Consider the following 27,346-nt stretch of genomic DNA (forward strand, 5'->3'; position numbering starts at 1 on the left):
ATACTGCGTTTGCTTCAGCGCATTAATATTGTTAAGTCACATTTCACTATATATATCAGGTCTTAAGCTTCTTTATCTTAGAAGAATTATATTGTTGTTTGATGTTTAGTCGTATAGATTTATAGCATTTTCGCATCACTCATTTCAAAGTTTCTGATTTACCCGCCCATTTTCGGTTGGAGATGACGTAGGGAAAGGGGGCGGTTCCAGAGCGGCCGGTTACTTTGACTGCAGCGGCAAGAAATCATTTGGACGGTGAATTTCACTTTTCCTTATTGGGAACGGGTGAAGTGTTCGAAGGATTTTCTCATCACCATGAAGCGGAGAAGCAGTACCAACGTCAACAGGAGGAGTTCAACAATTAAAAGGCGCAGTGAGAATTTGCGTTTTGATGAATTCGGCTTTGCTCTCACTAAAAAAAAGGACCAGAAACTTCATCACCGGTGTCACGATTACAGGTGCGGAACAGGTTCACGATACATTAGCTCCCGTGTAAGCGACTAGCCTGGCTTATTATGCTCCTCACCCGAGTCATTTACTCCCAAACGCTAGTTATTTCAGTATTCACTGTCTCAACTGTGTTCTTTAACTGTATGATTTTAATCTTGTTGTTAAAGTAAACTAATCACTTCAGTAAGTTATAGTCGTGGTAACATTAGCTGTCGGCTTTAAGAGTTTCTAACTTGTTCTTAGAAGAAAGTTAAAGTCCTTTAAATTATTTATCGCCAACTGTATTAATCCATTTTTTAAATAGAATCTAAGTTCAACAAGTTGCTGAAACAAACAAGAAAAGCTGAGTTAAGCGGAATATTTATAATGTTAGACAAAGCTACTCTGCTAAAAAACTATTTAGGTGTACCTTGCAGGCTTACACGTCCACACGTCATACACGTGAAATGATAATGAAAACGCAAAAATCTCTACTTGAATACTTCCTCCAGTGAGTATTGTATTACACTCTGACTAGCTGCAGTCATGGTTTGTCAGACACTGAGCACTTAAAGCCCAGAGTTTAGGATTACTGAAAATGACAGTATCTGTCTGATTGAAAAAGCTGATGAATCAGCCCAAGCTCACCATGTTGTGTTGTCTATCAGCTACCCCCAGCTGAGCTCAGTGAGGGTGAAAGAGCTGTGTGAGCTGCTCAGCTACTGGAATGGAGCCAGCTTTATCTGCAAGAGCCAAGTAAGACTTGTATAAACTACAAAAAGCACTGATGAAAATCTTGTGTTTTGCACATTTGGCAACCATTCGAACATGCTTGTTTTCTTCACACTCTTGCTGTGTTTTCAGATTGAGCGATTTATCAGAATGGGTATCCCTCCAAGCCTGCGCGGCAGAGTATGGAAGTGCCTGCTTACCACTGATATTTTGAGAGATGCCAGTGACTTCAACTACCAGGTAATATACCGTGTGACATCCAAAAGAATGACATTGCAAAGCTGCACACTTTAACACTGAATTGTCATCATAAAGTTGCCCACAATGGTGTACAACCGCTGTAAAAAAAGTATTTCCATGTTTGCTTTGTAGCAAACAAAGAAATCACAAATATGACATATAAGTGTTTTTATTTACTAGTGGAACATTCTGGCTTCATGGAACATGTCTTAAACATGGCATATTTTTATAGATTGAGCAAAAAGATGGAATTGCACAATATTGAGGGGGGAATATTTGTCAGACTGATATCAGGACTACTGGCCATGTCACTGAGTTAACACTTTACTCTGTGGAAAGGTGCATTGTCACCTTAAAAAAGTAACTTAATCTTTGCCAAATATATTTTACAATAAGGAAAGGTGTCCAAATTATAAGCTTTGAGTTTAGTGTTGATGTCATGCTTGCCATCTCCTCTGGCTCTTTATCTGGCATCAACCCCTTCTCACATGAGTGGAGGAAAGTCCCTTTTTTCCTTCTCACAATCGGTGCAAAAGTACCAGACAAAAGTATGAGCATCATCTCTTATAGATTGATGATTCATCAGTGAGCATCGCTTTCAACTGCAGCCCAGGATTGTTTCTCTTTAGCTCACTGTAAGCTTATTTTCTTCTGTGTACATGTGAGTGCTGGTTTTCGTTTCAGTTTCATTCAGCCACTTTTTTACAGTCCTATCTCAAATACTGAATCCTGTTTCTGCCCATTTGTTTTCCATTCGTTTTGTTGTGCTGGTTTTCATTTCAGTGCGTACTGCTTTGAGTTTTCAGTCCTGATACTCTGTCTTCCTTCTACTCATATGTTTTCCTTCATTTTTAAGCTTCTGATTTTTTTCCCCAGTCACCACATAAGATTTTCAGTTTTATAATTCTTTTCTTTTTCAGCTGAGAGCTCTCTTGATGAGCTTCCTTTAAATCATGTGCAAACTACAGACTAGTTTGCATATTTAGATTTCTGCAAGTATCATTTGCAATGTGATTCCATAATTTCTTTTTCATCTACTTGATGTAGAGAAGGACAAAACAGGCTATTAATTAAAATAAGTGAATTTAATATGGTTTAGGTTTGTTTCGTGAAGCCAGAATGTTCAGCTCTTAAACAGAAATAGTTTTGAGACATATTTTTGATTTCTTTATTTGCTGCAAAGTAAAAAAGATGAATAAACATCCTCCAAGAGTGGCAATTCCATATATTTTTTCAATATATCCGTTTTGGCCAGGAATTTTTTTTTTTTTTTTTTTTTTTTTTTTTTTTTGAATTCTGGGGCAAACTTTACTAGAGCTGAGGATAAACAAATGCTTGAAAACATCAATGAACTGAAAGAAGGTTGTAAAGAAGAGTGGCCTCAAAGTCTTCCACAAAAATGTGAGAGACCAAGAAAACACTTGGTTTTACAAGCGACGGAATAGGGTGTACTGAAAATGTGATACTGTCCTTCTGCGATATAAAGACGTATATCAAAACAAATTAGGCCATTAAGATTCGGATGATAACAATAAAACAGAAAAAAGAAGGAAAAAAGGAAGAAAAACAAAAAACACTCGGCCAGGAATTTTAAAAGAATTTGGCTACCATTTAATTTTACTTTAGTTGTGTCATTGAGCCATTGACTAGTCTTCCTTGGAAAATAATGCTGGCAATTTGCCCAAGAAAACAACAAAAACAACAACAAAAATCCCCTCATTTCAAATTTTAGATGTGTTGACTAAATATTAGGATGGTTTATGCTTTTCATTTGAAAATAAATCACAAAAACTCCCATGAGATCTGTTTTTAGTCATTTTTGACATTTCTGCAACCTTGGAAAATGGATGAGAAATGAGAAATTCTTGTGTGCCTTCACATTACGTGCAGTGTCACATTCAGACTAGAGGTTTGAAACCCATGTGCTTTTCCAATAATATGTCAGATTCAGATTGTACTGATACTGCAGTGTGTCACTGCGGGAGCAGCTCCAAGTTTTCCACACAGTAGTTACTGTTTGAAAAACATTTTATGTCACACAGTGGCAGCCTGGAAGTGCACAAAAAAGAATCATTTTGCAACTTCACTGTATGAGTTCAAGTGAAACAAAAATGTGTGAACAGCTGGTGAGATGAAGTTGCAAAGAAGGGGATAAGTTCTACATCTGCTGAATCAAACCCAATTTGGCAATTAAGTAATGTTAACTAGCCAACATTAGTAGCTGTGTTATTTCCCGTAACACTAAGCAGTAGGACTGCATTATACAATAACTTGGCTAACGATAATGTTAGCTAAGCACAGGCCTAGAGACCTGCAGCCTGTAGTTGCTGAATCTCACTTAATTAACCAAAAATAACTGAGAAGGGAGAAGAGAAAATCTCTCCCCTTCTTCCTTCTTTACTTGCAACATAATACCAAATAAGAAAAATGTATTTGTTAATTACCTCTCTGGTAATAATAGTAATGACAAAATGGGTAAAGTAGTTATGTGCTGTAAATGTCGATTCACTAGTGGTGTTTGAAAAAAGTCTGTAAAACATAGTTTTGCAATATTTTGCATGGTGATATTGTATCGATACAGATACACCAAATATCAGTATTTTATTAAATAATTTAAAGTACTCTGAGAATAATACAAATAAGAGGGCTTATCTCTTGCACCACCATCCTGAAATAGTATTAGTTACACAAACTTGCATTAAATTGATTCAACGAGGGGGGAAAAAAAGCATCCAACACTGAACATACTTAGTTTGACATACCTACCTTCTATGTCAGAGAGTGCTAAAAGCTCAGTCAAACAAGTACAATGGGTCCGCAAGGTCCTTGCATCTACACAAAAATAAATAAATCTGTGGCTGCCTAGTAGAGTTGGATGTCTCGAGACCACTTTTACACGGTCTTGGTGTTGTCTTGGTCTCGGATCCCTCGGTCTTGTCTCGGTCTTGCTGTCTCAGTTCGACATAGTGGTCGGGAGATTTGGAGTCAACAGTATCCATGACACACAACGTAACGTTCGATAATGTGTCATGCGCAAAAGCATCAGCTCTAAGAGCCGTGCTTAGAGAGTGCTTTGTAGTGAATCAGGAGAGTCGACTCCCCTTGAGCGAGAGCCGGCTCCTCACTTATTTTCCTTTCGCTGCTCAGCTCTCACACAGTGGCTCAGCTATGCTCCAAGCAATCCATAATGTGGCCAATCACATGCGAGGATATAGGATAATATCATTATGTAAAAAATGGAGAGGGTGAGAGACGCGACAGTCAAGTGGGCGACCGTGGCTCAGGGGGTTGGGAAGCGCATCTGTAACCGGAAGGTCGCCGGTTCGGTCCCCAGGCTCTCTGTCCTGGTCGTTGTGTCCTTGGGCAAGACGCTTTACCCTACCGCCTACTGGTGTTGGCCAGAGGGGCCGATGGCTCGATATGGCAGCCTCGCTTCTGTCAGTCTGCCCCAGGGCAGCTGTGGCTACAACTGTAGCTCCCTCCACCAGTGTGTGAATGTGAGAGTGAATGAATAGTGGCATTGTAAAGCGCTTTGGGTGCCTTGAAAAGTGCTATATAAGTCCAATCCATTATTATTATTATGTGTCTGTCCTCTCAGTGAGTGAGACAGTAGACAGCGGTGAGGAGGGCTGTGTGAGTGCATCGCAAAAACACATAAATATGCCTGACACCCGTAAACGAAGCAACATCTGGCTGCAGTTTAAAGACTTTTTTTGTCTCGGTCTCGGTCTCGTCTCGACTTTGTCTTGGTCTTGTCTTGGTCTCGACGCCCTCTGGTCTTGGTCTTGTCTTGGTCTCGATCCCCTCTGGTCTTGGTCTTGTCTTGGTTTAGGCGGTCTTGACTACAAGTCTACTGCCTAGTCATTTTTTGGGGGAATTGTTTTGTAACTTTCATTGATCCATTTTCTTCGGCTTATCCAGTTCAGGGTCGCTGGAGCCTACCCCAGCTGTCGTATGCTGAGAGTCGGGGTGCGCGAGTCTGTTGCATGGTTCACACAGCAACAGATAACAATTGGCCAATTTAGAATCGCAAATTAGAATTAGAGAGAATGTCAAAGGTTTGCAAATAATTGCTCTTTAATTCATATATTCAGACAGATTGCCAGCATGTTGCCATCAGTCTGAATGACTCGAGTCAACTGGCTGCCAGCTGGTTGTATTCTGATTATATTCCTATATAACAGGAAGGTTGCTTAGTGCAAATTCAGTAGTTAGATGTGAATTTCATTTATTAAAGTCAACAAAGAAGAACATAAAGACCCTGCTGTATCCACTGAAATGCAATTTCATGGATCAACAATATACATAAGATAACAACTGAACTTTTAAAAAATGTTTGAGCCAATACGCTCTTTACCTAACACCCTGTTTTTAATACCCTAACCCAGCGGTCCCCAACCCCCGGGCCTCAGAGTCGTTTGGTACCAGGCCGCGAGAGTTGAGGCTCAGGTGCGAAATGTATGGTTTTCAGGGTTTTTATCGGTTTTCAGCATTATTTTATTATCGTTTTTATCGTTTACTCTGTTTTCCTGGGTCTTTTCACGTGGGTTATGAATAAATTTTCTTTTTTTCTAGTTTTATTTTGTTGTATTTATCCGCGACACCTTAAAGGCCGGTCCATGAAAATATTGTCGGGCATAAACCGGTCGGTGGCGCAAAAAAGGTTGGAGACCGCTGCCCTAACCCAGCTGCTCTGTAGTGCCGCAATGCATTCAAATGCCACAGTTTCATTGAAGTTTTATTCATCCATGTTACTCTGCATGCATCCAGTGCCTTTCTCCGTCAACCATTAATGTTATTGATGGATTTCTAGCCAGAGTATATGTTGTATTCTTTTCAACAGACATGTTTGTCTGAGGTGCGAGGACCTTTGGTCGACCTGGGAGTCAGTGAATACAGCATCTTGTCTGCAATCACTACACTGAGCGACACTCAGAACGACCTGGGCTTAAACCGTCAACAGTCCACAAGCCCTTCAAAGCCCCGCTACTCTGTCGATGACATCACACTCTTCAGACAAATCGCCCTGGACCTGCGTGAGTTCAGACAGGGCAACAACATTTTTGTTGCCCTAACCCTAACACTCACGTTACATAGTGTTTCTGTATGTTGCACCATGTGTAGCTGAAGTAATGCACTTCATTTGAAATGGTCCATGTCAACAGAGCGTTCCTTCCCTACTCATCGGTCCTTGATGGGAGAAAGTCCCGAGGCCATCGAGGGTCAAGCGAAACTCTTCAGGGTCCTAATCGCCTGCGCCAGATACAACCCAAAGGTTGGATACACCCAAGGTAATGGGACGAATGACTGAACTGTTTGTGCATGTTTTCACTTCCCTGCATTTTAACTGGATGTACTATAGTGGTACCCTTTCCTGTTGTCTGCCTGTGCTACACAGCAAATAATATTAATAAATTAGCAACATTTTATTGGTCTTATGCTACTTATATTGTGGGAGATTTAAACCTAACACTGCTCCCTCATCAGTCAGCACATTTTTTTTGAAAGCTGCTTCTAGGGCTGCTCGATTATGGCAAAAATGATAATCACGATTATTTTCACTGAACTTGAGATCTCGATTATTTGACGATATTTATTTAACAATAACAATGTGTTGAATAATGACTTTAAAGATTGTCAAAAAATAATATAAAATAGTGTGCAAATACTGATAACAGTGCAAATGTTTGCAATATAAAAAATAAATGAAAAATGTAAACATCTATGTTTAGTGAACTTTGCAGTGTTGCTCTGTGGTGCAGCTACGACACTGTAGCAAAGTTTACACACTGTGTCTACTCGATCCACGTCTGACTCCGTGAACCCATAATGTTTCCACACCACTGAAGTTTTTTTTACCCCTCTTTTCAACCAACGACAGTCACTCTCCTCTCCAAATAACTTCTGCTTAGCTTTCCGAGCTTCCCTCGGGTCCTCTTAATTGTTGTGACACGTGTTCGAAATGCAGAGAGGTGCGCTCGATTTGCCACACGGAGCAGCGAGAGAGTAAAGCACGAGGGAGGTGCTAATAATCGGCTCAGTCATTTTTAATGATTGTTGAAAGCCCAGATCGTAATCGAGATTAAAATTCGATTAATTGAGCAGCCCTACCTGCTTCAGTTATTCTATAGATACCTGCAGTACATCATGTGACCACTTGATGGAGGTAAATGACCTTTTAATACAGAGCAGAGTTGACGCAGTTTAAGTTGTTTTTAAAAATGGCTCAGTAATCACATCTTTTCCTGTATTAATTGCACATTTCTGTCATGATGCACTTTAGAATAATTTAGTCTTAAAACCTAAAGATCTGCAGAAATAACTACATAAGCTTTTATACCTGCTTTTTTGTTTTGGAATTCTGAAACATCACCATCACCTTTTCTCTGTCTTCCCAATTTTCTTCTTAAATATATAACATCATGGTTAGAGGTGCATTTTAATTTTGTCTCTGTAAGAATACTTCTTAGTGTAAAACTATAAAGAACATTTGTTATTTGGTAAATCTTATATAACCGAAAGCTGATCCCAGTTATCTGCACCAAATAGACAATACTCATAATTACATTTTGTATCTTGTTTGTTTTATATTAAACATTTCCCAATGTTGTTTGATGGCCCTTTATTAACAATGGTTTCTAGTGATCTTCTGCATGGCATTATATATTCTAGAAGTCCTATTTTGAATGTCTTTTAAAATTTATGGGTGGGAGAAAAATAAATTTATGGCCAGTTTCATTGACAGTGTTGGTGCGCTTGACAATGTCATTGTGCAGCAAGAAAACAATTAACTGATGTCAGACTAATCATCCAGTCAAAGCAAGTCAAACCTGAGGACAGTCGAATGAGGATAGACACAGCATGTGTCTGAAAATTTTCAGTTATGTGCTGTGTATAACATTATTCGCATGATGTCTGATGATTTAGCACAGTGCCGGGATCATAAGCAGCAACATTCTTTCTTTGCCTGTGCAGAATGTGGTGACACACACCCGGTTTAGCTGGATCTTGAGCACTTCTATAAACACGTGTATATTTTTCTTGACAAACCATATTAATGCTACCTTTTATCCTGTGCTTCATCCAGGAAAAAATGTGTGTGCATTTTACAGGGATGTCCTACATAGCAGCAGTGCTGCTGATGGAGTTGGGGGAGGAGGAGGCCTTTTGGGCTCTGGTGGCTTTGTTGGATAAACCCAAATATCTGGGTGAAATGTTTGACCTTAGTCTCACCAAGTAAGAAAACTTCAGTTCTTATTGTTGGCCTTTATACAAATACAAAGAAAATATACAACCAGAGTGTGGTTTATGTGTGGATATAACTGATGTAAATTAAGGATAAGAAAAGAAAAAATCAGTTTTATCTGATAGTTGGGTTATCATGAAACGATCATTACAAACCTTTTGTTGTTGGGGTTTGTTTGTTTTTTTTTGGTGTCCTTGTGTGTCCCTGTGTGTCCCTGTGTGTCCCTGTGTGTCTGTGATCTGCTAAACTGTCTGGCTTTTTCTCCTCTTCTTGATTAGGGTGCAGCACCAGGTAAAGGTGTTTGACCAGTTCTTAAAACACAGGAAGCCCGAGCTCTCCAAGCACATGGTGAGTCGTTTTACTTTCCGCTTTTCACTATTTGGGTTTCTGCAAACAATGAAAGTTGTATGATAAACTTAAATTTATGTTAAATTGCTATCTGAGTTACAAAAATCCTGGAAGTAATTTGTTTCAGTTTAGGGATGCCCAAATGTCACATTATTTTAAAGGGGGGGGAAAAACAATTTAGTGTCCTGTTGTGCCCACAAGAGGGCACACCAATACAAAGAGACACGTAACTGTTATATAGGTAGATTTGTCTCTGCATGAACATCCTTACACATCCCAAGGTAAAGAAACAACACGAATCAAATTACAGAATGTAACATGAAACATTCGACACCCTGCTTAGAGCAGAGTTTTGTTGGGAACTTTTTGCTAACATTACTACAGGATTGTTTATGAATTATTCGAGCCCTAAATTGGCCCCATGCTGTGCCTGAACATTAGAGAGTTTTGTAATTTTAAAATGTGTATTAGACACAAGCTTTAACTGTCTGTATACAGTTATTGTTAATGGGTTTTTACACATGCAAAAACATGCTGAAAGAGTTGGTAGAACCAAATAAGGATTTTTACAAACAAAGCAGAACTAGTAAAATGTTAGAAGTCAGGACATTTGAATTTAGTTGCCCATGTAATGTCCATTCAATTGTGCTCCTTAATTACAGTGGACCAAAACATTGTAATCTATAAGAATCAGGAAGAGATACACAGCTGTTCTGACTTTGTCACTAAGTACAGTGATCATGTAAGTGAATTACATTAATGGAACACTTTGTATTCTGTGCAGCAGACACATGGTGCTTTTTGCTATCAGATGAATATTCCATTTACAGTAAAATGTTTGTTTTTACAACTAGCAGCTAGAGTTGAGAATATAACAGGGTGCTTGAAATCCTTGAAAATGCTTAAATTTTAATATTGTCTTTTCAAGGTTTGAAAAGTGCTTGAATTTCAGATGAGGTGCTTAAACGTGCTTGAAACCGTATTTCATTCACCACAAATATCTGACCAAGTAGTTTTCTTATCAGATAGAGAAATTAAATGAGTCGCAAAGCAAAATTTCTCCGCCTGGGCCGCCTTGCACCTCTGCCTCGTCAGTCTGTTTCAATGCGCCACCCGGCCCCTCCCCCCGCACAGTCGGGGATGAGTGCACAAAGTTGACGTTGCTGTTTTAATGAGCGTTTGATAGAAAACGACACTGGTGGAATTTGTACTCTTGAGTCACATGACAGATGAGATGATTTTCAAGTATACATACATAACACATGTTAATTTTTAAAACTATTATTATTTTGCTAGCAATCAAACTTGCTGGAGAAATGATTGAAATGCACTGAGTGTGATGCAGTATGGCAGCGCTATTATAGTAGTTAGTTAAGGCATGGTGATATATGGAATATGCTGTAAACTTAGCTAACATTACTTAGCAGTAGCAGTAGGGCTGCACGATTTTGCATAAAATGAGAATCACGATTTTTTAGCTTAGAATTGAGATCACGATTTTCTTTTCCAATATAAATATTTATTGCGCTTATTAACTCCACATCAACTTCGTAACAGTTGAGACTGAACATAAAAACAATAAATAAACATAAAAACAACAAATGTCTCACATTTGTCGTTGCTGCAAAATGTTGTACTGCTTGAAATTCCGTCTCCACCGTTGCTCGACACTGCGTGTATAGAGCAGGTAGTGCAACAATAGAAAAATAGTTGCGGGACGGCACTGCGTAGCGTTTGTCTAGGATGTGTTGATCATTTTCCTAAATCCCTCGTTTTGCACAGTGTTGATGGGAGCCATCCCATATGGAAAAGAAATAGTAAAAACATATATGATTTACTCATGAAAGTGGCCACTTTCTCATTACTTTCATATATTTTTTTAGTAAGTATACAAAACATACAAGTTTCATTATATAATTTTTCAAGGGATCTTATATGTGTTTTCACTCTTGTATGCTTTTCATACAAGTTTCATACAAGACAGATAAAAACTTTATAAGATTTTTATATATCTTTTCCATATGGGATATCTTTGGTCAGGTGATAAGTAACAGCCTCCGTAATTTCTTTGTGCCTGCGGGAGTTTGACGGGTATAGGGAAGTGCTGTATAAGGTTCCCGTTATTGATGTTTGGGTGGTTGACCGGGACGGATTTTCTCCTGTCACTTTCTCGTCATCCCTGACGTGCTCTCCGTTGTTTTTCCCTGCCAATTTTAGCAGCCAGCTTCTGTATCACGTGGTATAAGGCTCCGCCCTTGTCATTTGTTGAGCAGGAAGAGTGAGCGCTTGTTTTCATGCAGATTACGTCCCGGATCAAAATGCGGTACAATCGTTGTCGTCGTCATCTTTTTTTTTTTCTTCTTTTTTTTTAAAAATCGTTGTCATTTGGAAATGAGATCGCACATAAGTATGAATCAAGATCGCGATTTTCTAACGATTAATCGTGCAGTAATGTGAGTTACTTCACTCAAGTGAAAGCTTTAAACGTTAGTCCAATATTTAACTAGCCAACTTATGGCATAAGCAAATAATGGTAATAAGAGGGACTGATCAATATGGGCAATGGGAATACCCACTTTTTTGTGCTATGGAAATTCCCTGGCTTTCCCTCAAAATCTGTTTATTGTGAGCACCTACACATTAAACAACTTAAAAATTATAAATGGCTTCAAGCTCACATTGAGGCCTGTGGGGCACTATCAGCCACTGAGACAACAGACAAATTTAAGTGTTTGCGTAACAGGACCTGACAGGAAAAATGCGTATGAACCTTAATATAAGCAAACACTGAAAACTTGGTGCTTATTTGGGTGCCTTTGTTTCTGCTGGCATTATTTGGGGAATCTAAATGGCATTGCTAAAACCACAATAACAGAAAGATTTGAATGTGTGTATGTGTATATACACACATTTGTGTTTGAGACCAGATGCAGCTATGTGATGAATGATTCATCTGCAAGCTGAGGCCCTGTAATGTCTCCATCATCAGTTGGGCCTCCTTTCCCATTCAGTCTATTGGTCCGTCGCTTGTCAAAGTTGTAAAATGAGTGATTTTACGCGGGGCAAAGACCTACAGCTGTGCAGTTTTCTGCCACCAAGCCTACTGTTACTGAACAAGTAACACTTGTTTCGTTTAGTGAACCACAGATTGTACTTTTTTTTTTCATTTGAGCTTTTCTTTACAGATGTCAGTTTATTCTGTGTACCACATGCTACACTAGACATTTTTAAAATGCCTGTATCTAGGCTCACATTTGCAATAATGATATTCATGAGAGTATAGCAAACCAACTACAGAACGCTGCTTTGTCTGTGATTGCAACTTGAAGACGGCAGCATTTTTATTAGTGCAAACAAAGTGATGGGTGTTTTAGATCTTTCTTTTCCAACCATATAAACTCTGTATGCGCAAGTCAAATGTAAGCGCAAAAGTAGTAGCGCTTACCCCAGAAATGTTAAGTAAAAGTATAACACAACTGTTTAATACTTTATTCATTGTTAAATTAAAGTCACTTAACCTCATAAGTAGGGATGGGTATCGTTTAGGTTTTATCCGATACCGGTGCCAAACCGGTACTTTTGAAACGGTGCCGGTGCTTAAAGAATGGGGGAAAAAACACAAACTTTGTCCAAAAACCTCTCATGTTCAGCTGTTTTCCACTTTTTCTTTGGTCATTTTAGCCTTTTTGGCCAGCGTGAAGGGAGCATCTGCCATCAAACAAGAAGGCAGCCGCATGTAACTACAACAGTGTTTGCTAGTTCACCTTACATGCATTAATGTAATAACGTGGTTAGCCTACTCAACGTAAATTACACACGAACAACATTAAGCTACTCACTCAGAGAAGAACGGCTGCTGCTGCATCATCATCCTCATCATTTCTGCTACACTGGCACATCTAGGGGCCAGGACTCTCCTCTTCGGGTTTTTGAGGGATGTTGCTAACTCCGGGTCCGATAACAGGCACCACACCCGCAGTAGATGCGCTCGGTGTGAGGTCTCGCAGCAAGCTATCAAATATGGCGCATTTCTCGGCTTTTAAAAAAAGCGCTATGCGGTGCCAGGTGTTTCATCGGATTTGAGGTGTTACCTCCTTTGACAGTATCACAGTATCAGCTTAAAGCACTTGTTGCAGGCTGCTGAGTTTGCATATTTTGCTGTGAAGTACAGCCAGACTTTTGACCGCTTCGCCTTGGGCATTTTTAATCTGTAGCTCTGCTCTAAAAGAACGTACGTACCTGGACCCGCCTACTATCCTCGGAAACATAAAATGATTGGCTAGAATTCAAAGTGTGTGACATCTCAGGGAAAAAAAGCACCGAAATGTGCGCTGCTTTTCGGTCTGGTTACTACCGTTTATGTCAGAACCGGTGCCATCATGGCACTGGATACCGGTACCCATCCCTACTCATAAGTCTTCAGTAGCCTGCACTCAATTATCTTATATAATAAACCTTACAGATATTGCCCGCTGTGGATGCTTGATCTTAGGTTGTGCTTGTTAATTAGTTGCTTAATGCTCTGCTTTTCTACCGTGTAGCTGCGTCAATTTCTGTTCGTCACTTGCTCTTTCTGTGCAACATGCCTCCGTGGCCTGGTTGTATTTTGCAGACTGCAGTGCTTTGTTGGAGGTTGTTGAAGTAGCTCGGGTTTTAAGTCGTCATCTGAGGCTTATGCACAGCTCTTGTTCTCTTGCTGTTGCTGTAAACCATGGCCTATGCCATTGTGGGTTTTGGGGGGGCTTTTTTGTCTTGTTTGTTTGTTTTTTAAATCAGTATACATGAGTTTACCAATTTAAAAAAATGAATTCGTTATTTAGATGAATAATGAACAACAAATAACATCAACAAAGTCTTGTTTTCCCTACAACAGTATACTTATTCAAATTAGTCTCACTCTGTATTTTCCTGTGTCATCCACACTCCACCTGCAGTGACTCTATGGTCCATTAGTGTGGCCAGCCTCGGTTTGAGAACCACCATAAATTTATTCACTGATACCATTTGTGCTGATTAATTGTCTCTGAAGGCAAAACACACACACACACACACCAGGGGGTTTATTGTAGGCAGTTTTTTCCTCCCCTTACAGAAGAAGCCTGTTAGAGATCAGGGGTCAGCATTTCCTTTGTAGTAGAGCTGTTCATCAGAGTCAAGGCAAACCAGCTGTAAACATATTTTTGTACTTGTGCTGCACACAGAGCCAGGAGGCATCTTGAATGCCACACTGTCATAAAGTAACCAGAGTGTGTGTTCTTTCTTAAAGTATATGGTTACAGGAAAACACCAAAAAAGCCTTTGCAAGGTTGCGTGGTATGACTGTTATCATTTTATGTAGTGGAAGGATTTTTCAGTAAGGAAATTGGCAATCAGTACTAAAGGGTCATGCCAAATCAGTCCTTCCTGTTTTTTTTCCATCCTCCCTTCAGGAGTCAGTGGGAATCTCGTCAGTCCACTTTGTGATGCCGTGGTTCCTGACCCTTTTCACTTCCCTGCCCTGCTGGGACTCTGTTCTGGCTGTCTGGGATCTCATCATTCTACACGGTGGGTGCACAGTCACAGAACTTCACGTGGGTAACTGGCTGCTGGCCTGCAGATTTCAGTAAAGATGACAGTAAAAGTGATCTTCTAATCTAATTCTAGGCACAAAAGCAAAATTTGCTAAAATGTTGAACTACTGCTTTAACTTCCTGTTCTTCCCACAGGCTTGTCAGCTGTCTTCCGTACCGCTCTGACCATCGTTGAGCTCTTGGAGCCCCGACTAATGGACCTGAAGGATGAAGGAGCAATATTACCCCTGCTGTTAAGAGTACCTGTTGATGTGTAAGTAAAATGAGACTTGAGCTTGAGCTTTCTGAATGCTCTGCTGTTGTAGCATTAGCGCACAGTTATCCTTCTATTTCTGACATCTATCATTGTCACATGTCTTTAGCTTTCATGCATTAATATTTTCCCAGACCACCCTCATGCTTGAGCTGCATGGGTACAATGTGCTGCACATTTCTCAGAGCCAAGGGCTCCGTTTTTAGGCACTAAATAAAACTCCAGGCAGCTCATGAATATCAATCAGCTCATCAGACTGGACATGTTTGACATCGAGCATTCCAGGAAAAATAGAGTGTTAGTGTTTTGGCGAGGTTGTTTTCGTCCATGTCTGGATTAAACATCCTTTCTGCTAAATTAGTTTCTTCAATGGCAGCCCATGGTGCTTTTGGTTGAAGCCCTCTGTCTCTCTCTCACTATGCTGAATATAAACGTCACATGCCGACGGACATGTTTTGTTGACGTGGAGCTGTAGTTATGGAAACTCAGCAGGGTCACTGGGTTTGTGTATACAGTCTGTCTGTGAGAGACGTGCAGCTGCACAGTGAATATTAAAATTCAGTTTATCATATTTGTTTTAATAGATAAGCTCCCTTCAGCTACTTAAATTCTACCCTCCTGTGTGCTTCTCATTGTAGACAGGTGACACTGTGTGGACCCAAGGTTGTTTACCTTGGACAAAGATCTGTAAAGTAGACCCTGGACAAATGGAGGCAACGCAGCCAAGTAGTTTCTATAGGTGTAACTGTGTCACAGGTAGTGATAAAGCACTTTATCATGACCAGAGATGGAGCATATGTACTAGATACGCACCAGTGACTTGCAAAGTAGATTAGAAAGGACCAAATATGCAGGACTATTGAGTGTAACAGTTTAATAACTGTTTAATCATGATGTACTTGGAACATTTATAGCTAACTTACATTCCGCTTAAAAAAGCAATCAGTTGTGTTTTCTTTTATGTTACAAGGAAAGAAACAGAACATTTCGATCCATCTGTGAACCTCTTCTGCAGTTTGTAAAAGCATGCATCAAGGGCAGCACTGACAGGCCCGTTTTGTTCTAGCCCTGGCGTTCAGTGGGCAGCCTGCCATCACGTCACATTGAGAAGTCCTTGTTGCCTGCTTGGCATCATTGCAGAAGCTTGGTCAGAAGTCAACACTAAGTGGTCCGGCTGTCTCCCAGGGCAGGATCTCCTTACAGTGGGAAGATACTGCTGAAGAAAGAGTGAAAGGGGGCAAGTGGGGAAAGGAAAAGGGATGAATGGGGGGTCAGAGAGGGAAATGGCTAGGGAGAGATGGTACAAAAAATTTAGGGGGGGAGAGAGAGGGACAAAAATGAAGGAGGAGAGGGGCTGAGATCTTCAACCTCTCCTTAATTTTCTTTAAGCTTCTCAGCTCTTTTACTCTGTGAATGGTATAAATGGGTGTTGTCATGCAGCCACATAGGCCATTCTGATTAATGAGTGGTTGAGAGGCTCATCCATCTCATGTGACTGTCTGTCTACACTTGGCTGTCAGTCAGCTGTCATCTCAGACATAGGCTGTAATAATGACTCCAAACACAGCCTATATCACCAGTCAAGGAGCAGCTTCTGTATTTCATACATTATTTTTCTTTCTTTCATTTAAACTTTTGCTATTTGTTTTTCAAGGGACTCTTAGAACCACTTCTCATTGTTCTTTCTTTTCATTCACTTTTTTATTTTTACGTAAATCTCAGGTGATTACAGATTAAAATGAGATATCCCATTCTTATGCATCAATATGTATAAGCTGTTAAAACTCTTGAATTACTCACAGCTGTTCTGCATGTAAGTGCTAATTTAGCTCTTAACTCTATCATTTGATTTGTATCCGTGATCCAGGTATGTGAGTTTAATAGATGTTTTTCTCACTTTTCTTCATCTTTCTGTTCTTTAAAAAGAGTTAGTCAGCAGCTTATGGAAAATTGTTTTTCAATTATCTAACCTAAAATTGTATTACTGAGCTCCAGTTGAATTCATTAGCGTACTTTTTCTTTGATATTATAAAAATCTATTTTCTTTATCAACTGAAAATGGATTCAAATTTTTTTTTAAACTCTAGTATGTACTTTTGGCTGCCCCTTTAGTTCCAAGCGGTTGGCACAGCGGCTGGATACACATGTTTTGTTTTGGCACAGATTTTCCACCAGATGCTTTTCCTGACACAACCCTCCCTATTTTTAGGCTTGGGACCAGCACTAGGAATACGCTAGCTTGTGACCCCCTGAGGCTTTAATGACATTCTCCCTTATTGTTAGCTGTTAGCTGCCACGTGTCTTGAACACAGTATTTGTTATGATTATGCTCATCGCTAGGATTTTATCGATAATGATAATGATCAATATTCTCATTAATATTGTAAGTAGTGCAACAACATAATGGTGATGAGGGCTCTTTAAAAGAAAAAAAAAAAAGATAAACTCAGTGATTTTTTTTTTTCTTTCTGTTGAGGATATATGTGTATATATGTGTGTGTATATGTATATGTGTGTGTATATATATGTATATATGTACCTTTTGTTTACAAGACCTGTTAAATGTATACAGGCTATAGCAGTCTGTCAGCATAAAGCACCTTAAAAACAGCATAAAGAACTTGCAGGTTGGCAACTTCAGCAAATAAATTAAAAAAGCAACAACTAGATTTTTCAGGTGGAAAAAAATGTCTACATATTCACAAAAATTCAAAGCTGTTTTTGCAGTGGAGTTTATGCTCCCTAGAAGAGCTTGGCTTTTGACGCTAAGTGAAATTGGTCAGAATGCACTGCACCAAAAACCTCCTTTTGATTGGTCACCAGATGACTGCCCTGGCTACCCTTTGTTTGCCTGGAAGACGCTAACTTACCACCTACTCGTTTTAAGTTTCACTGCTGCTTAAAGTACAACCCAAACTGGAAATGAAGAATGTTCACCTTCAAGTTAAAAGCTGTGCGGACTTCTTTCAACGGCCGGTTTTCGATTTGCATTATGGGTTTTTTTTTTTTTTTTTTTCTCAGTTTCAGTACTACTTGGTAAGATGTTTGCAAACAAGTTATCTTCCATGTGAACTGTTTGCAATACTAAAATGAGTTCCATTGCACTTCATGTCATGAAAACTCTGGAATCGTGTCCTGTAGGGTTCAAGTTTGTGCAACCCCCCCCCCCCCCCCCCCCCCCCCACACACACACACACACACACACACACACACACACACACACACACACACCCAGCTCACGCAATTCCTACCGCTTGGAGTCACTGCCACCCTCTACTGCACAGAACACCAAGGCAGATTGCACAGAGACTTCCTTGTGTGGTGTAATATGATGTGTTGATGAGGGGAAATAAAATAGAGTGCTGCCTAAAGTTCACACTTTTCCATCTGAGTTGTAAAAGGCCTGCATGACACACAAATTCACATATTAGTTTTTCAAATGTGCGTTTCAAAGAAAAGTTTTACATGAATTTAGAAAAAAAATAGGCAGGAGGTTGCTGTTTAACTACCTGCTGTGGCTGAGTAAAACACGTGTTCTGGGTGGAGCGGCTGAAAAGATTCATTGTCTACTCGTGTGTTTGATAAACATTTCAGGCTTTTTAACCTCAAAGGTTTTAATTGAACTTTCAAAACAAAAGAGTTCTTATCTTTAAAAAGACATTATCTGTCACTCCACCTTGGTTGTTTCCATTATGTCATTTCTTTGTCGTGTGTGTGTGTGTGTGTGTGTCAGCCAGAGAGAAGCCTGCTGTGCACTGTCCAGCTCTGAAATGTTTTCACTCTAATCTTTTTTTGGTTTGTTTTTTTCTTTATTTTGAGGGGCGGGGATTGATTTTTATGTCTGCCCACTAACAAGCTGTTACCTAAGCTGTTACTACCACAAACTACAGACATATTTTGTTAATTATTTTTATGAGTGTTGTTATCTTGAGGTGGAGTCAGCCTCATATTTAGCTGGAGTCAGGAGGCTGCACTATTCAACCTCTGATAAAGCAGCCAGATGCACTGCATTGCTTTTAAATGGTTTATTCCAGAGGCTGCTGGCAAACCTATTCAGTGCTTATTCAGTATGTTGCTTTTAGGTGCATTTGGTGAGCACAGCATGTAGAGACACAGTAAAACATATAACTCTTCAAGTTAAGTTACTTATTTGAAACTTTCACTACCCCTCCGACTCATTTACCGCTTTCTTTCAGTAGCTACTTTTCATTGTGCCGTCTTCAGTATCTCCTGTGCAGAGTCCTGTCTCTCTGCTTCCCCCTCTGCACCCCCTCCCACTCACTTCCCATACACAGCATTCTTAGCCACCAGTCCGATCTCTTTCTTTTTTGTTTACCCCCTCCTTCTTCAATTCCCATAAAACAGTGTGGGTTATCCCTCCTCCCCTGTGTTCTCGTTTTCTTTTCTGCACCCCCCTTTCCTCTCCTATGCGTCCTTTCATTCATTCATTTATCCACACTGCCACTCTAGTTCAGCTGCAGGGGTTGACACATCATTTGTTTATTTCACAGTGACAACGGTGGCTTACAAAAAAGTCTCTGCTGCATTCACACTGAGGGTTGCTCAGTTGCTCTTAGTGAATCAAACCTTTTAAAGTACTTTCTTAGAAACCTGATACAAAAAATGTCTGGGGTTGATCAGCCTTGTGCTGTGTCGTATCGAGCATGTTTGCTCTTTGAGAAATACAGTCTATGAGAGAAAGTTGACAGAAACGTCTCGGTGGTTTCTCTAAAAGATCTGTCTAACACCATCTGGTATATACTTTGAACTACTTTAAAAGTATGTTAATTCCTTTTTTTTTTCTTTTTTTTTAACCTCATTATATATTTCTACCATATTGATAATGCGATGCGTTGTATTGTAAAGAGTCATTAGGTACTGTAATGAATCTTCTTTCCTTTCCTGAATCTCTCCCTGTGGCAATAGAGCTGAAAACGTCTGTTGGTGAAAGTGCTCTGGTCAGTGACCTCCTCTTTACCACACCTTCACAATAGACCATTGAAGTTAGTTTGATGCAGATCACATGTTATTTCCAAAGCCATGTCTTTCACTTTCCCTGTGTTCCTCTTAAACACTGAAGTTCAGCGATGATCTTTAGCTTTAGTTTGTAAGGAAAGTGGATGTGGATACAACTTCAGATCATGTCAAATTATACATCTATAGTAATTCTTTGTCCAATTAAAGAACTCTTATCTAACTTACAAACTTGAGTGGGGCAAAGTTTCAGTAAAAGCAGTACTGGTGTGCTCTGTTTGTTTCTTTTAGTGGTGCAAGCTTATGATTATGGTTTATTTAGTTTTGTAAGTAAAGTTTTGTGAAAAATGAAAGAAGCGTTCTGCATCTCTTGCCTGGTCTTCAAAAACTGGAACCTTTTTGTGTGTCGTGTATGTTTATGGCATCAGTTTGGTTTGGTGAGGAAGGATTTCTGCTCATCATACATTAGCAGCACATCACCGGCTCTGAAACGTTTGCTTGATCTTTTAATGAGCTGACAAAAACCCAGATCCATCAGAATTCTGCCTCATTCATCTATCTTCTTCCCACTCATTTCACTCGATTTTCATTTTCCGGAAAGTGCTCTGGCTGTTATGTGCAGCCATCTGTCATTCTATGCTGGGACATGTGATCTATCCCAATTCCAGTTAAAAATGGTTTTTAACTAAAATTTCTTGTCTGCTTTTAGAGTGAACTGAAGATCAATATGTGTATCAGGACTCTGTGTTAAGTACATATTGAAGTCGGGTTTATTTATGCTAGATGTTCTTAAAGCTGATTACCCCGATGCATAAATCATTCATACAGATAAGTTATTCTTTATCCAAGATCCAGTTTTTACTTTACAAATCTGTATGTTACAGATGATCTGCCTCTCTAACACTGATGCCCTTTACAGTGAACTCTGGGGCTAGACTGACACTTTCTTTCTCGCCTATCAATCATCTTCTCAGTTACTGTTAATTTAATTTTCTTTAAAAGCTGGAAGCAATAAACCCAAATTAAATTATAGAAACCATATCGAATCCATTTGAATAACTTTGGATGCAAATGTAAGCAGATTGAATACTACAACAGAAGTTGTATTATCATATGTGTCCTGTACTGTCTCTTAATCAAAGGGCCCAGTATACGGTGTTGGTTCCTGCCCTGTGGAATACAGAGGTCCAAGACTGGGAGCTTAAATGCATGAACAGCCTGGAGCTGGAAGAAAGCCACAATGAACCAAAAGCAGGTACTCATGCACTCACAACCAGAACGTGTTTTGTTAGGCAGAAACTTACAAAGCAGAGGGACAGTTTGGGGCACTCCGCAAATAGCCTTTCAAATTCTGGTAACTCAGTCATTACTTAACCTTTAGTGGCACACATGCTGATCCTGTTACACACACACACACACACACTTTATTCACAAACCTGTTTGTGAGAACTCTGCTACAACAGGGTGAAAACAGTTGCCCCTTGTTCACCTCAGTCCCTTTTTTCCTACAGTTTACCGCTTTATAAATGTTAAACTGCTTGTTAGGTTTTTGTCTCCTACTGAAGGCTTTTGAATGTCTGTTGTTTTGCTGCTTGCCACAAACAAATCAAAATATTTAGCTTTTATGGAAATGTTCAAATTAAAGTAAATATACATGCTGGTAAGGCACTCTGACTCTGGGTGTCAGTTGACATCTCCTAGAGACTGTGTGCATGCGTGTGTCAGTTCAGCCGTCTCTGGTATAACTGAACATAACAAAGGAGCTTATCTCTTTTGAAGGTTGTTCAGGTATCACCTCCACAAGACATGGAAACCCCTCACCACTGGAATCTCATCTTCACAAAAGACAGTTAAGAGTGTGTGTGTGTGTATTTGGGCTGCATCCTGACAGACTCAGAAAGGCTAAGAGATGAGTCACATGTTGGTAGCTGCAGGGCTGTTTGTCAGTGTAGTGGGGAAAGCAGAAAGAAGGGCAAGTGTGTGCGCGCGCGCGTGTGTGTGTGAGAGTCAGGATGAGTCATCCTTATTTGCCAGCCTGTCTGACTGTCTAGCCCTGAAGACAACGGGGGGGGGGGGGATGAGCTGATTCATTTACTGCCTCTGACAGAATCCAACAGTCCGTTTCTTTTACATTTTCACTCACTCTGTCTGCCAGTGACGCTTAAGAATAATCCGAATGTCATTACACATTTCTTGATGTGTGGTCCACACTCTCATTAGCATTTCAGCCTCTTGAATATTGAAACAAAGTGCCTCTGCTTTAGAACATTGTTCGTTTGGAAAATAGATCTGTTCATGAAGCAAGACTTAGACATGACTTACAGTCAACCTGAACTTCCCAGAACAGTCTGCCACAGTCACAAAAAACGTTCTTCGGCCCAAGAAGATCAAATTATCCTCCATCAACAAGTACATCCCCACAGAGCACTAATCGCAGCATCAAGAAGTCATACTGGTATTACATGAAAAGGCCAAAGACAATAATTATTAAACCCACAAAAGAATTGTGGCAAGTTTTCCATAATCTGCCTGCCACGTACCCGAAACTATGCTCGGAGAACATTGATTAAAAAATTTTAAATGAACTTTGGCTAAAATGGAGAAGTTACAAAATACTAAGTTAGATTTAGCAAGTAACTGTCTGATTTTAAAACATCGCAGCTGGCTACAACAAAAGATAAAACACCTTTTAATAAATTATTATAAAAAGAAAATTGAAAGTGCCTATTGAGTAAATGTCAAATTTTTAATGGCTAATGTTAACATGTGCACCAGATAAGTTAACATCTGTTCAGTGGTGGGTTTAAAAAATCAGTTTCTCAATTCAAATGGACTTTAATCCAATATCCATTCAATAAATCCTGAAATCAATTTTTTAAATATAAATGTATTTTGCAAGAACCGTCCCGATCTCAGCTAAAACCTCACAAGACCATTTCAACAACCTAAACAGATAAAACACCAAATGATTAAAGCACAGGTAAGCAAATACACGGACACGCCATCTGGTGCTGAAAGCCGACATCTCGCAGAATCTGAAACTCTCTTCGATCAAAGTTCGCTGAACCAGCAACAAAAGACCAAAACTACGCTTCACCTTTGGAAAACGTTGGTGTGAATTCTGTCTTGCTACCACCACGATAAAGTTTTCCTTCATGCTCTCTCTCAGTGTACGTCAAGACCAAAATCCACATGTTAAGTTGTGGTTGATTCGTGGTTTTCTTCATTTTTTGATCTACTGCAGCATATTTTCAATGGGGTTATATGCCATAAAAGACCAGGCCAGGAAAATCTCCTAAATATTTTTCTGTTTTATCCTGAGTTACATTGACACAATGGCATCTGCTGTTATGCTCTGAAGTGTCAGCTTTATTTTTATACCAAGATGGTTTACACAGTAATTGCAATTTTTGTAAAAAAAAAATTTGTCAGTTTCCACATGAAATTGTCCTTTTGTGTGTGTGTGCGTGTGTTGTACCATGAATTAGGACTGGGCGATATATCGAGTTTTTAAATATATCGATATATTTTCATACAAGATAAGAGATGTGACAATATCGTTTATATCGATATAGTCTGTTACGTTATAATTATACTTGTGGAACCACAAGTTTGCCTCTCTTTCGTCCACTTTTGTCTCTACGCTGCGTTACTCTGCCTCGCCTCTCTCCTTCACTGAACACAACTCCCCCTCCAGCATCGCTTCACCTGCAGATAACGACAAGATGGACGCGGCAGCTATCAAAGAGGAGCTGGTCGGTAAAAAGAAAACATTTGGAGATTACTATTTTAGTGCTGCAGCGTTACTCTCGTATTGTGGAAATGACGGTGTTCACAGTGTGGATAGTTACAAAGCTTTCTTTGTTATGAATGAGCATACATGTTTTTATTGAATATTTGAAGAACCAGCAAAAAAACCAAACTCTTGTCGAGGACATAAAGTCAGAGATAGAAACAACAAGGAGCAGGTGCAACTAGTACAGGTAGAGCTGCTGCAAAAACCCACAGAGCTCAGCAGCCAGCGCAACAAATTCTGGATCCTTGGCTTTTAGTTAGCAGTTAGCATTAGCAGCACATGCTGCCTCCGATGTGAAAGGACCTTTATGCTGCGCACTGTGACTCACAGTTTGTGTTAAACTAATCCTAAAGTAATAATGGTATTTCTAACCACTGATATACCACAACTTTATCCTTTCAACAGCTGCTGAAAGTTAGGGCACCTAGCTTCTATCGGATATTTACATAGAGATCCTCCAGCTTCAAACTGTATTACCCTTCAAGGGTCAAAAAAGTGCCCCTCCGACAGCCAAACCCATCTGTTCTCTGATTGGATAGTTAAATTTGTGATTGACATGACATTGGCCAATCAGATGAAAGGAAGAAAAACAAGGTCAAAATTCGTACTTGTAACTTGAAACTTGAAAGTTTCACACGTATTTTTTGGTCCACACACAAATCTTTTTTACACACGCACATCCTGATTTACAAGTACAAAATATTTATGACCACAATTTTATGGCGTTATTTTTGTGCCACTATTCTGAGCGCACGTAAAAAATGAATGAATTTGAGTGAACAAAATTCATTGCTGCCTGCAAATTTCAGTGTTTGCTATTATCCACACAAACGCACAATAGCAGCCCCTCTCGCTCAGTTTTTGTATTTGCGCTCGCTCGCAATGTATTGCTCGCGCTCTCAACATTTCTGCCGTGCGCGCTCAACTCTTTCTCTACACCGTTATATTTGTTCCACAAAACCAGCCAATCACAGACTTGGATGCAAAAAAATCTGATTGGCTGTTCTGGTCTCCAATCAGCTCGAAATGATGAAATGCAACATCCCAGAATCCATTTCGTCCAAAACTCAATCGAGGCAGTGGCGGAGGAACACTGAGTGGCAGAGTTTGAAATATTACTCTTTCTGGGTCACAAAATAAACTTTTAAGATATTTTCATGTGAGAATGGTGCTGTGTAACCTTCAAATATCTGCTCGATTCATCAAGACATCACATATTTGCATAAGTGCTCGAATGATCCGGAGGTTTTACTGTAATCAAAGCCCCAAACGCTGATGCTAAAGATTCTTGACTAGCAAAATACTGTGGCATTAGAGCGCAGGATTGACAGAGAGATGGACCTTTGTGCATCTTTTTTGACATTTCATTAAAAACCATGTGATTCATGATTAACAAAAATAATTCCATTAATCATCAACTATGATCTGTGCCATTTCTCACCAAGTTCATGTCATATTGGAAATGCAGTTTTCTTTGAAGCCACTTAAAGCTCATTGTTTTTAAAAGTGGTAATGTATATATAAAATATTTAATTACAACCTCTGTTATTTACAATTATAACTGCATAGCATATTAATTAGCATTTTACATGGAAAAAATGTGTATATCCTGTGACCGTAGGGGCCTTGGGGTCACGTCCAAAAGCAGGCTGAGTCAGCATAATCTGAAGTCACTCAATTCTCCCTTTATTGCTGAGTCAAGCTGAGAAGCACTGAGAACGCATAGATGTTGTTCTGTCCCTATCCTGGCCCCTCTTAGACCTTTCTGCTTTCTGTCCTCTTCCTGTCCTTCTCTGCTCTTCTATTATTCTCCTTTTTTATTAGGTTCTCTGTTGCCCTCTTTTCACCCTTCAGGCCTCTGCTGCACTTCATCATTTCTCCTTTCCTCTTTGTGCTGTACTTCCATTTCCTCTCTTGCCCTAATATGTCTCTCTCCTTTTTCTTTTTTTTTTTTTCTTTTTCCCACACCTCCCCTGGTGTAGTAGCAGATGCCAGTGTCCTGTTCTCCTCAGCAGGCTCCCATGATACCTACACTGTTTTCTTCCTGTCCGCCTGCTTCTTGAGCCTCAGTGCAGTGACTCAGCATTCATTTTATTCAGTGCCCCCAAACTGTTTCCTCCAACCAGTACCACTAAAATTACCACATCAATGACTAGGAGAGGGTAAGGAATATTATTAGTTGAGAATAGCAGAGGTTTGCTGCAAACCAGTATAATATAACATAGTCTACTGGCTCATCCAGCAGTTTCTAGGAAAGTTTTGTTAATATCAAACCTTCGAGTTCAAATTCAAATTGCACTAATTTTACCTTTTTTTATGTCAAAGGTGTATTAGCCACTGTTTTATAGATCTCTTTGGTATTAGTTCATTTCTTTTCTATTCATATTAATCATTTATAACATCCAGCACTACAAACAGTTTTACTTTTTTGACCCAGATGAAAGTGGGGTTTTGGGGGGTTATTTTTAAGGCAATCATACTGTTATCATTTTATTTGGTGAATTTTGTGTCCATCTGTTCTCTAAATCTGTTTTATCCCCTTTTCACACCGTTTTTGACCTTGACTCTTTGTCCATCTGTTATTTGGCTCCTGCGGACACACTGCAGTAGTTTATGTATATTAGCGTGGGTGTGGGGGGGTGTTTGTGTGTGTGTGTGTGTATGTGTGGCTAGACTGCGTCAGAATCTATTCAAGATCATTTAGTGAAAACGGTAACAGCACCATTTCCTCCCTCTCTGTGCTTCCTTGGTTTATGATAAATGATTCAGGCACACAATACTACCTTTGCAACTTGGTGTATTACATTTTTTATGCTTTTGCTGTCATTTCTGCTTCAGACAGCGTAACAGTGGAGTACGATAATGTAAAACAAGTATGATTCTTTCACAGCTCATAGACCTTAACAGAACATTCTCTTAGGGTAGAGGGGTTTAAAATTAGTCTGTTTAAATAGTTGAAAATAGTCTGTGTTGGAACAAGCTAGCAAAAAATTAATGGCCTCAGAACTGGAATGACCACACACAAACAATGACAAGAGAGGTGCTTTTTTTGTTTGTTTGTTGGTTTTTTTGTTTTTTGTCAGAGTCCAAAGTTTGTGACCTATTTATATATAAAAATAAAAAATTAATCTTGCACAACTTCTGCAAGTGTCCAGATCAAAAGCTGTTTGAAAAGTTGCTTTGTGTTGTGCATTATGAATGATGTACATTGTTCTACAGTTCGTGACAACCACTTGAAAAATAGTATCCACTGTATCCTGGGTTTAGTGCGGTGCATCCACTCGGTAGGACACGCTTGGCCAGAGTTTCAAAACATATTTTCCGGTGTTTGTGTGTTTGCGTATATTGGTAAATAGTCTAAAGTCAACAGGATTTCCAAAGGGGTTATACGTAAAAATAAAGAAATGACCTATTTTGCAGATGTCTTTATGACTCTGCGTTATTGTACATACTGTTTTCCACATCATTATCAACTTATTTTACACTGGTTGCAATTTCTTCTACTCTCTTGGCTTGATCTCTCAGAATTCTGCTTTTGTAATTAAAGAATATATAAAAGTCTTGTTGTCAACAACTGATTGCAGCTTCTGCCTCATGACAGAAATGTTCTTTCTGGCTTAAAATGGCTAGATAGCATTCACAAGAGATGTGTGACAAATATTTCATAGATTTTAGGCCAACAAGACATTCACCTTTTGCTCAGCGATCACTTTTTGGCACACCGGGACATGAACCCAGGAGGTGACCACCTCAACAGG

At 39.5% G+C, this 27,346-nt stretch overlaps 1 protein-coding gene across 1 annotated transcript in view; it reads left to right on the plus strand.

The window, feature by feature from the left end:
* The first annotated feature begins 243 nt into the window (after positions 1-243).
* si:ch211-266k8.4 (uncharacterized) overlaps positions 244-27,346 on the plus strand; it is a 65,595-nt gene continuing 38,492 nt past the window's right edge. The window contains exons 1-10 of the mRNA XM_087844095.1: positions 244-458; positions 1,098-1,185; positions 1,294-1,401; positions 6,245-6,437; positions 6,567-6,692; positions 8,514-8,637; positions 8,926-8,995; positions 14,425-14,539; positions 14,701-14,818; positions 20,935-21,047. Of these exons, the coding sequence (XP_087700221.1) occupies positions 316-458; positions 1,098-1,185; positions 1,294-1,401; positions 6,245-6,437; positions 6,567-6,692; positions 8,514-8,637; positions 8,926-8,995; positions 14,425-14,539; positions 14,701-14,818; positions 20,935-21,047 (1,198 nt within the window). The 5' untranslated portion in view covers positions 244-315. The remainder of the gene's footprint in view (positions 459-1,097; positions 1,186-1,293; positions 1,402-6,244; positions 6,438-6,566; positions 6,693-8,513; positions 8,638-8,925; positions 8,996-14,424; positions 14,540-14,700; positions 14,819-20,934; positions 21,048-27,346) is intronic.

Source organism: Neolamprologus brichardi, chromosome 7 (assembly GCF_056152115.1).
Source record: "Neolamprologus brichardi isolate AB-2024 chromosome 7, ASM5615211v1, whole genome shotgun sequence".
NCBI lineage: Eukaryota > Metazoa > Chordata > Actinopteri > Cichliformes > Cichlidae > Neolamprologus > Neolamprologus brichardi.